Source organism: Grammomys surdaster, unplaced genomic scaffold, assembly GCF_004785775.1.
Source record: "Grammomys surdaster isolate TR1022 unplaced genomic scaffold, NIH_TR_1.0 131, whole genome shotgun sequence".
NCBI classification, from domain to species: Eukaryota; Metazoa; Chordata; class Mammalia; order Rodentia; family Muridae; genus Grammomys; species Grammomys surdaster.
This window is the reverse complement of record NW_021604589.1, coordinates 2,725,914-2,737,533: the sequence shown is the minus strand read 5'-3', so window position 1 is coordinate 2,737,533 and position 11,620 is coordinate 2,725,914. Positions and strand designations below refer to the sequence as shown.

Genomic DNA, 11,620 nt, shown 5'->3' with positions numbered 1-11,620 from the left:
GATGATCTCTGTCTCACTCAATCTTGATGTCGTGCGCACATCCTCTCAATGAGGGTTCGTCCGGATGGGTCCGTGCCTCGAGCCCCACGTCTGGGTGCCACTTGACCCGACCGGCGGGTTCTGGTTGTTCGTGGGGGCGAGGAGGACTGCAACCTGCTATTCTTCAGAAGATATGGTACACTGCTTGAGTTATGGTCTCCCTGCTATTCTTCAGATGATATGGTACACTGCTTTGAGTCTATCTGCAGTTGCCAAGCAGGATCTTGCAGTTGCCCAGCTTCAGGGGACCTTGTGCAGGTGGGAAAAGGTAGGGGGTGAGGGTAAGGGTGAGGCTCCTGGCTTCTGGTCCATCTGGGTTAGAACTTCTAATAGCAGGCATCACGGGTGATTCAATTTTACCTGGAAAGAAAAAAGAAGGGGATTCTCAGGGAGATTTCTCTTCCCTGGATGTAAATTGTTATTCATCGTATTTATGATTGGGCCTGGCTTTGTGAGGGTATCTATTTTTTTCATTAATATTTGTGGTAGCCGGTTAGCTGTGCCTTCTGTGGTATTGGGCAGGCATATCAGTCCTCGGCTCCATAAGGGAACTGGAACTGGGGCATTCCCTTTATGGGTATGAGGGTCCTTCCCCATATCTGTGGCAAAGTTTTGTTGGTCTTGGTGGTGCCCGAGGTCACCAACATGGTCAGCAAGAGATTTGCCATGAGCTTTCAGCTGGGATGCTGTGTGAGTTCAAGCTCCTGGGAGTCCCTGTTTTTCTTGGTTTTCTGCGGTTGGGTACGGAGCTGCTGCCTGCGACCTGCTCTAGGCTCGGTCCCAAACCGGAAGTCTGTCCGCTTATTTGTTTCTTGACCTTTACTTAATGATTCTGTTATTTCATTAAAGAACTGTCATGATAATGGTATTCTATTTTTAACAGAGGTATGCAAATTTCAATGTATAATGAATGAATAATGAAATGTCACTTTTAAAATAGCCACCAGGACTTCTATATATTCATTCTGTTATTTACTGTTTTCTGAATGTGAGGTTCTTTCCTACTCAAGGAGGAAAAAGGATCAAGTGCCCAAACCCCTCTTTCTCCTTCTCAGATGGTCCAGTCAGCCTTTCCTACTCTCTAGGGTTTTGTAGAGCAGGGCCCTATACCACAGACTCTTTTTTAGAGATTATTTTATATTATGTGTATGAGTGTTTGCCAACATGTGTATCTGTGTACCATGTGTGTGTCTGGTGCCCATAGACACCAGAAGAGCTTGTTGCTGCCCTTGGAACTGGAGTTACAGACACTTAGAAGCTGCCCTTTGGATGCTGGGAACTGAACTCAGGTCTTTGAGAATGGCAAGTGCTCTTACCCACTGAGCCATCTCTGCAGCCCCTGTTGTCCTGCTGTACAGAGTTTTTGACCTTTATTTCTATCTCTCTCGAGAAAATCTCCTTCATTGGCTCTATGTCTTATATATGTGATTTTCTAACAGCCATCTGTTTGTGAAAAGAAACACATACTATTAAGGATGCAAACAACACTATTTGCTATAAAATGAAACCAAAGCCTTGCTTAGAAGCTTGATTTCAAAACCCAGGTCAAACAAGAATTTAAGTCACTGCGAGAAGTCCATGAATCAGTACACTACAGCACTGGGGGAATACTATTTATGCTATTTTGAAATATGCATAACATTTTAAATGCCACTTAACTGTGTTTTGCAGCAATTATTTTTATAATCTTTAACGAGCAGTCTATCTACATATACTCTTAGAAGTGATGGAAGAGGAAGATTATGTGATAACAAAGATTCCAAAATGGCTGGTTGGAGAGGAATTCACACATGGTCTTTGCTAGATGGAGGCCAGTTGTCTTCCCAAGCCATTCTGATCTGTCAAGAGTGAGACACAAGTCAAAGGGTCTAACAAATTAGTATTATATATGCTTGAGCTAATAAAGGAAAAGATTCCGACAGGTAGATTTAGAAAGTTGAATTTCTCAGTTTCAATTCTGACTTGGGAGTGAGTGTACAAGGAACATAGGTTGAACTTAGACTAAGGTCTTACCTTTTTAAAAGAAATGTTTTTATGAGATTATAATTACCTTATTTCCCCCTTCTCCTTCCTCCAAACTCTCCCATATACCCTCCTTGCTCTCTTTCAAATAGCCTTTTTTCTTTGTTGTTATGTGCTAGTGTGTGTGTGTGTGTGTGTGTGTGTATGTGTGTGTGCTTAAATATAAATACAACATGTCCAGTCTGTATAATCTTGCTGATATGTATATTTTCAGGTCAACCATTTGGTATTGGGTAACTAAATGGTGTGTTCTTCACTGGGAAAGACTGTTTCTTCTGCTCTCAGTAGTCCTTAGTTGCCTATAGTTCTTTTTTCTAGGGCTGAGGCTCCATGAGCAATTCCCCTTCCATGTTAGCATGCAACACCAATGAGAGTGTGGTCTCTGTTCAGGTCATGTTTAGGCAGCCATGTTGGTGAGACTTCATGTTTGTAGTTTCTGACATTTCTAGAAGGTCCAATCTCACAGCAAACTTCCTGTTCCTCTGGCTCTTACATTATTTCCTCCACCTTTTCTGCAATGTCCCCATGAGTCTAAGGCCCTATCTTTACCTAAAGATAAAGAGAAACAAGTGGATCTCAAACAAGGGAGAATATGTTATGGAGAAACACCAGACAAGAGCAAATTGGCATCTGCTCTTTCTAGTCCAATTACGCTCTTATTAACTCCACTGCCTGTGAAATAACTAAATTCCCAGGAAAGAAATACTTCAGATTCTGTAAGCAAATGTCCCTTGTATCTCTGAACTCCAATTGCTCTTTTACATGTGCATCTTTGTTTCCTTATAGCCCATAGGTCAGCTTCTCTATGTCAACTCCTCACCTCAGCTTTGTAGCACAAAAACAGCTCTAGATAATATGAAAATTAATGGGATTAATGGGCATGGCTGTGTAGCAACAAAGATTCATTCATGGATGATGAAATTTGAATTTCATATCACTTTCTTGTAACATGAAATATTATTCTACTTTTCTCCCAACCAGTTTAAAAAAAATACTTATTTTTAACTCAAGGAGACAGGCATAATTTGGCCCATGGATCACATGGGTGACAGATTGTCAACTCCCATCTTATGTCCAGGTACAAGAGCACCTTTGTATAAGCCTCTATCCTCTCAGAGGATGCTGTTGCATAGGAGAAACACTACAACCTTTACTTGGTGGGCAAAATGAGGACTGACCTGGGAAAAATAAAATTGGAGCAAAAGCAGTTTTTCTAATTTCCATGTTACAGTTGGAGGCTGTGTCACGTGCCCATGGGTTCTTTACCATGGATGGAGAGACTCTTTTGAAGATATTAGATGATAGAATTGGTTCTTATGAAGGTTATTTTTGCACGGTGTTGAACTAAGAAACAGACTGAGGGCTTTGTAAAGTGAATGCACCAGTTACTAGGGTTATTTATTTGTCTATCAATATTTTCATTTATTTTTTATATTTTGAGACAGGGTTTCTCTGTGTAGCCCTAGCTGTCCCGGAACTCTGTAGACCAGGCTGGCCTCCAAATCACAGAGATCCACCTACAAGTGCTTTTTAAAGAATCGCTTGCAGAAGATCTTCTTGTATTAGAGAAGACATGTCATACACAAACTAAAAGGGTATCAATGAAACGAGAATGTAAATTGTGGAGAAAAGCAATTCTTGGTTGCCCCAGAAGCAAGACAAGATGATGCTATAGAAGCTTAATTGGAGGGGTATGACTCTCATGAAAGAGGCACTCTTTATTCTCTCCCTGTGTATTATATAAATGCAAAGATACTAAATAGTCTTAAATGATTTTGATGGATAGGTGACCCAACATTACTATGAACACATCAAATTTATTAAGTACAAAATCACTCTAACATTGCACTGTTATGTTGGTGTCTTCAGCGTAGCATGTCAAGCATGTTAATTCATTTAATATAGTTTTAATCAATCCTTGGTTAAACAGTATTGTTAAATTCAGTGATAGGTTTTTGGTTCCTTTCTTGGCAGGGTATACAATCTGAGCACCAATCATTTTAACTGATTTTATAATTTCTCAGTCCAAGATGACAACTTTGTCCATACAATGAAAGCCAGAAATAATAGACACATAAGCACGCATAAGACCAGAGGAGTGTATAAATCTAATAAGTATTTATTGAGGTCGGCTTTGTGTTCACCATTGCCCAGACCCTGTGAGAGATTACAAACAATTTCAGAGACTGGGTACCCATTTCACAGAGTGAGCATTCAGCTGGAATTTTCCCTGACTCCACAGCAAGAGAAAAATGGAAGCCGGTTTCTGTCAGTCATGCTCTGGGTTCGTGGAGTTCCCTGTGCTAGCTGTGTCTTGTTAGAGAGATGTTGGTCAAGCCGTTTGAAAAAGAAAAGGTCATGTCCTCTACCTGATGTCTGGCTTCTTACTCCTTTGAAGTTGTACCTCCCAAGAAGGGACAGTCCAAGTTCAAGTATTACTGTGAACAAATTCCTACAGTACTTGAAGTGAGTTAACACAGAAGCCAGAGAGCGTGATGTCACACTTGGATTCAAGTGACCAGTGAGCACCATTCTCCACCTCAACAGTCCCACCAGTTCACACCCCAGATGCCATACCAAAGCCAACACTTGTTCCCAAGAGACATAATTTCGTCTTCTAACTCCAGTTACCCAACCGTATCTCCCTTTAGAGACTGTGAGGCCAAAGGCACATTTCCCTCTTTTACTCTAAAATAAACATTTCTATTAATAAACAGAAGCAATGTCAAGTAAGTCCTAAGGCAGAAATAAATACTGAAAGCAATGTCAGTGAAGTTGCCCTCTCAAGTCTGACGCTCTTTGGACAACTTTTACTGAACAGATCATAGTTTTGATAGCTAATGACACGTATACAATCTCATATTTTGTGTACTATGAAGTTAGCATTTGCATACAGTAGAATGCTTTTCTACTGTAGAAAGTAGTAGTGCTTTTCTAAAATGAAGTCTGAGCATCATCACTGTTTTGGAATCCTGCGTTACTTTCTCCTTTTCCAATGTCTACGGAGCCATAAGGATTCTCTTCTCTTTTTGTTTCTTTTTTCCTATCAAATAAAGCAAAGTCACATTAATAAAGTGATGTTAGAAAGACATTTACACTGACCCAAGAGATGGCACCCTGGGCTAAGGATGCCAAGCAGTAGAAAACGGCCACTTTCATAAGCTAGTACCATGTTTATACATTAATTCTACTCCTATGAGAACAGTTCAGAAATATTGATTAAAATTAGAAGTTCATGTTGATTTTAACCCAGCTTTTCACCTGCTGGGATTTTTCTTACACCTACATTAGCATGCACAGGAAATTGTCTATTTGAAATCATTGTATCTTTTAATAGACACAAACATTTAGTAACCATGGGAGAGAGTCCATTGCTACAAAATGGGAAACGACATTACCAGGCAAAAGGAAGTTCTTTACACAGCCAATCTGAAAGAATCTCTAAAATATATTCCTTTGTAAATTTTTGAAAAATCTAGAAATACCTCTAAAACATACTAGGTGGTAAATAAAACTATGTAGTCCATAGTTCATATATACTAAAAACTGATAACTTTGGTTATCAGAAACAAAGAATGACAAAGGAACTCTAAGACTCCCTTGTTTTTCTGAGAATTTTAACCATGTTGACTGCACTACGTAGAGAGTGTTTTGTGCACATCTGTGTACGTGTGCATATGTGCATAGGTGTAAGTGTGTATGCTACATTGCACACGTGGAGATCAGACAGCAACCCCCAGTGTTGAATTTCAACACCCACTGTGATTGAGATGGAGTCTGTTTGTTGTCTCTGCTGTATACAGCAGGCTAACTGGTTTACAAACTTCTGGGGATTTTCTTGCCTCTGCCCTCCACTCCCTGGAGGAGTGCTTGGATTATAGATGCTTGTATCCTGTATCTGGTTTACATATGGATTATGTGGATTCAAACTCAGGTTCTCATAGTTGTGTGGCAGGTGATTTTCCCCATCTCCACAGCCTTGGCTTTTCAAATGAAGTCATTTGGTAGAACTGACAGATCTCTATAGTAAAGAAATTAAATAAAATAGACCAATTTGTGTAAAGTTTCAACTGAGAGTATGTTTCAACAACTGGAAATATGCATACAATGTTGTCAGATGATACAAAATACTAACTTATTTGAGAAGTCCAGCAAGAGTCAATATTTTCTCAAGTCAGGAGCTAGAAGTCAGGTCTCTGGTGATTAAAACCCTCAATCAACTCAGCTCTAGAACAAATTAGAGGGTGTCTGACCATGAACTCAAATGATAAATCTGAGTTTTCCAAAGAGGAAGGAAAGTAACTAAAGAGTAGTAGTTTGAAGCACATCTTATGGTTCATTCTTAGGTGACATTATACTTCGCACCCCATGTCAGTCCATCCTCTGTGGATGAAGCAAGACTCATCAATGAGAACAATGTCTTACTGAGTTTGCAGTTGGGATATAGCACTGTAGATAGAATGCACTTGACTCCAGCATCCCAGTACACCTCAGGCTAGACATCTAATATGTGAGCTTGCTAGAGGGGTAAAGTACTGCTAACATCTGCTAAGTTTCTAAAGAATATATCAGAATATTTAGGTAGATAATTGTCCAAATAAGTAATTGGCCTGTGTGTATGCGTGCTATTTTTTGCAAGTTTCCCAATCCATGTATTCTAAAAAGACAAATACATCTAGGAAAGGACACTCACTTCTTTCGACCTTTGATCCCAGTGACGATCAGGATGATGATGCCAACCACTACCATTCCCATCACAACACCAAAAATAATCAACCATATGGTGACAGGAGGCTGGTAAGGTGGCTCAAGTGTTGGGTGAATCCCCAGAAACTCCAGGCTGTTATCATTCAGGCGGAAAATATCATTGATACGACCCCGAGACATCCTATTCGCAAAAAAGAATGAAGTAAGGGGGAGGCTTAGACGAAATAAAATTCTGCACCATTATTTTCTCCTTATATCAGGGTTCCCAAAGGTATTTAATAAGCTTTCTCATAAGAATGAACAACTAGAACGTTGTGCAATGGCACATGTCTGTAAAGCCAAAGCTTTAGAGTAAGGACTACACAAATTTGAAGTAAACCAGTTCTGCATAACAAGATGCAGGACAGCCAGGGGAATATAGCAAGACAGTCTTGTTAAAAAGCCACAAAAATATACACCTTAAATAACGATGAAATTGAAGTAGATAGGGCCAATAGAGAGATACAAACTTTTGACAGTTACTTGTCTTTCATACTTGGTAACCTGAATTAGGTCTGTCAACAACCTCATTTGAAGTTTGAGTTAGAAATTTATAAAGGGGGTAGGGGGAGGTGGCCTAGAGAGATGGCTCAGTGGTTAAGAGTTTCTGCATCACTCTTCCAGAGGACCTGAGTTTGGTCTCCAGAACCCACATTGGGCAGCTCGCAAAACTGCCTGTAACTCCAGCCCCAAGAGATCCAAAGCCCTCTTCTTGCCTCCACAGGCACTGCACACATGCAGTACACAAGCGTGTAGGATCACACACTAAAATGTTAAGAGAATAAAGTTATCATACAAATTAATCTTCATTATAAACAGAAAATTTAAGAATGAGCAAATAGTTTGCTATTTATCATGTGTAGGTTCTGAATTTTAAAAGTAAAGTTAGCATATTTGGCAAGAATTTCTCAGCCTTCAGCATACATGTAAAATAAGTACAGACAGCCAAGTGGTCATGGCGCAGTCCTTTAATGCCAGCACTTGGGAGGCAGAGGCAGATGGATCTCTGTGAGTTTGAGACCAGCCTGGTCTACAGAGTGAGTTCTAGGACAGGCAAGGCCACACAGAGAAACCCTGTCTCAGAAAAAAATCCCAACCAATTATTTTATTAAAATGACATTACATCAAACAACACAAAAGCATAATTGAATATCCCTCTTTTATAAATGAATTATATCCTACACCCAAATCATTGAAGGAGTTGTCCAAATAGAAGGTACTGACATTTGGAAGCAGCATTGCAGCAGAACACGGGAAAGAGACCTCTGCATTTCTCAAGCACTGAGATGATAAGTAGCTGACATTGACAAAGTAGAAAGGCTGAAGATTGTTGACAACAAAGACAGTGTAATAGAGGAACATTTTGATTTATAGACTAAAATGTCTAGCACCACAGCTTCCTATCGATGGGTATAGCTCAGGTGACAGGTCAGATTTCATCGGAGAGGAAAAGCAGCTAACACATTGTTAGCCATAAGCCCTGGCAACCTCACGAGTTTCTCAAGTCATTTTATAAGAATCATTTCTAGAAAAGAAAGTTTGAGATTCCCTGTAGCTTATACCTCGGAATCCAGGAAGAGAAGGCGCTTTCATGACAATCTCAGCCAGCATTTTGTCTAAGGCTGATACTAGCCTTTTTTAGAGGAGGAGAATGAATCTTTGGGCATGATTCACACACCTCAATCAGGCCAAATTTTCTAGGCACACCCTATTCCAGCACGACTGAGATCTGATCTGAAGGGTAAATAGAATCCCTGGTGTAGCTCAATAGCGCCACCTAGTGAGGGTCCAGGTACAGGAAACATTAAGCATTTTGTTTGATAGGGTCCTTCCTTCTTTCATTCCTCTTTTCCTCTCTCTCTCTCTCTCTCTCTCTCTCTCTCTCTCTCTCTCTCTCTCTCTCTCTCTCTCTCTCTCTCTCTCACTCTCTCTCTCTCTCTCTCTCTCTCTCTCTCTCTCTCTCTCTCTTTCTTTCTTCTTTTTTTAATGAGAAAGAGAACAACCGTCCATCTTCCATTCCAGCTGAGGAAGTCTGGACAAGTTATTTCTTATGAGTGATAAATTCCTCTCTTGGTGTGAAAGGAATCTAATGCTTACCATCCTTATTTCCTGCTTTGGGCAATTCAATAACACTTTCATAATGTCCCCGTACACATGGTGGCAGTGTGTGCTCATTTCTCGTCTGCATTTTCCAAGCATGGGAGCCAAGCTTCCTTTAACCAAAAATGACATCCCTTTACCTGAGACCATTGTCAAGCTAGAGAGGCTAGGGAATGAATATCACCAGAAATAGTTCTTGGCCAGTGAATAGTGAGAAGTGGTTAAAAAAAAAATCCAAGCTCCCTCAGTCCTCTACTGAGACAATTCGGGTGTACATTCTACCATATCCCAGAGTTGTCTGACAGGACTGCCCAGCAGAAACTCTAGTTCCTGATAGCTTGTTTGATAACTTGGAATCTGTCACCTTTCACCAGGTCTCTGTCTCCAGTCCACAGTTTCTATAGGAGCTTCTTAGCACTGCTTACACTTCCTGGCTTCCTTCCAAATCAAGTGCTTATGCCTAAATCTTTGTCTAAGGACCTGCACCTGGGCAGCCTCCAATCAAAACCAGTCTCTTGCTGTTGGATTATAATAGAACAAAAAACCCAAGTTTGTGTGGCCAAAGAGATGGTTTCACCAGCAAAGTGCCTGCTGCACAAGCATGAGGTCCTGAGTTTTGATGCCCAGCACACACATAAAAAAAGCTGGGTGTGGTAGTACCCAGCATGTGTCCACTCCACTGTTGGAAGTTGGGGGAGATGGGAAGATCCCTGAAGTTCAGTTGCCAGCCCAGATGAATTGATTAATATTGGGTTTAGTGAGACATCATGTCTCTAAAAGCAAGGTGATGATGGGTCAGAAGCGACAGCTATGTCAACCTCTGTCTTCTACTTGTGTAGCCATGTCACATGTACACACCCATACACAAATCCATACATATACCACACACAACCACCACCTCAGCCACAAGAACAGCCCATGTTTTGAAATAAGGTAAAAGACATAAATGACTTTGAATGATGTCCAGCACACCAAACTATTGAAGGAAATGTAAGCTATTGAAGCATTAGCTACCCCGTTCATCTTTATATGATTTGTTTCAAAGTAAAACGTCACCTGATGGCATCTTCAACTTCACTTCTAGGAATGACATCAGATGCATTTTTGGGTGAAGTGACAAAGAAGTTGAAGGAGACTCTTGGACTCAAATCACTCACCCATACATCTTCCTCCCTGTGGGGAAAAAAAAGCAACATTTTTCTTCTTTCCTAATGAGAGAACTCAGTAAAGAAAGTCCTCCCCCTATTGGTGGAATGGAGATTAGAACAAGACTCCTGGATGAGGAGACAGAATAGGGCAAACAGTAGAAAGATAGAATTGACCAAAAATCTTTACACTATCCAAAACACATGAAATCTGTTGCATAAAAGATGTAATACCTCACACCTCTGGCGTGGTGATGCATGCTTCTAATTCCAGCACTCGAGAGGCAAAGGGAGGCAAATATCTGTGAGTTTGGGACCAGCCTAGTCTACAAATCAAGTTTCAGGACAGCCAGGGCTGTTACACAAAGAAACCCTGTCTTGAAAACAGAGAAAGAGGAGGGGTTGCAAGACCACCTTTTGATACTAACTTTTGTTTTTTCCAGCTATCACACAAAACCTACATCTGTTCAATTCTTTTTAATGTCCACCTAAAACACCAAGAGAATCAAGAATGCCAGGCAATGGTGGTGCATGCCTGCAGAGGAAGCTAGAGCTCTATGAATTCAAGGCCAGCCTGATCCACGGAGTAAGTTGCAGAACAACCAGCAATACACAGAGAAACCCTGTCTCAACAGAGAGAGAGAGAGAGAGAGAGAGAGAGAGAGAGAGAGAGAGAGAGAGAGAGAGAGAGAGAGAGAGAGAGAGAGAGAGAATAAGTCATTGGTGACCTAGAAGTATGAGAAGAAGCAACATGATGGACAGTGCTATTTCCGTGTCACAGAAACAGAACGTTAACATTCTCTGGCTTGGCTCCATTCAGCAAGTGTAGTGTAGCATCTATGGATGAAGGTAAAAGTAGGGCTCACTACACAGTGTAACAAAGCAATGCTCACACGGCTCCCGAAGTGATCCTAGCAAAAACTAAGGCAGATCATGTGGAGAGCTATAATCTTTGAATAACTACTTGACCATCTCAAAAGCCAAAATCTATGCAATGGTCTTGAGGCTCCAATGAACTTTCTGTGCTCACTTTTGCCCTAACACTTCCCTGACCACATCACCTATTTGCCCTCTAGTAGATGCTTCCCTACCCACATTGGCCTTCTTGCTGTTCCGTTGATATGCAATGGCTATTACTTCATTGGCCTTTGCCTGTTGCTGTCCTGGCTGAACACTTTCTCCCATTGTCTGCACTGTTGGCCTTTCTGCTTCTCCCCTACTTCTTAATGTTAGTTGTGTCTTTTCTAATCACTAACTCACTTAAAGTTGAACATTCCCCCAGGCTCTTACCTCTTTGTGTCCTATTGTGGTCCTATTGTGTGTTTTCCTCCATAACACACATTTACAACTCTCTCTCTCTCTCTCTCTCTCTCTCTCTCTCTCTCTCTCTCTCTCTCTCTCCCTCCCTCCCTCCCTCCCTCCCTCCCTGTGTGTGTGTGTGTGTGTGTCCTGATATAAGCTCCAAGAAGAAATTTCTCTTTTTCTCTGACTTTACCTATAAGAGTGAGATGAGAGTGTATGGAGAGAGAGAGAGAGAGAGAGAGAGAGAGAGAGAGAGAGAGAGAGAG

The 11,620-nt window shown here is 41.0% G+C and overlaps 1 protein-coding gene across 2 annotated transcripts in view; it reads right to left on the bottom strand.

Moving 5' to 3' along the window:
- Window positions 1-4,153: 4,153 nt before the first annotated feature.
- Window positions 4,154-11,620, bottom strand: part of Ace2 (angiotensin I converting enzyme 2) — a 50,869-nt gene continuing 43,402 nt past the window's right edge. For both annotated transcript variants that reach the window (XM_028762128.1, XM_028762129.1), the window contains 3 exons: window positions 9,964-10,080; window positions 6,755-6,949; window positions 4,154-5,104 (listed from right to left, as the gene is read on the bottom strand). In XM_028762128.1, the coding sequence (XP_028617961.1) occupies window positions 4,996-5,104; window positions 6,755-6,949; window positions 9,964-10,080 (421 nt within the window). In that variant the 3' untranslated portion in view covers window positions 4,154-4,995. The remainder of the gene's footprint in view (window positions 5,105-6,754; window positions 6,950-9,963; window positions 10,081-11,620) is intronic.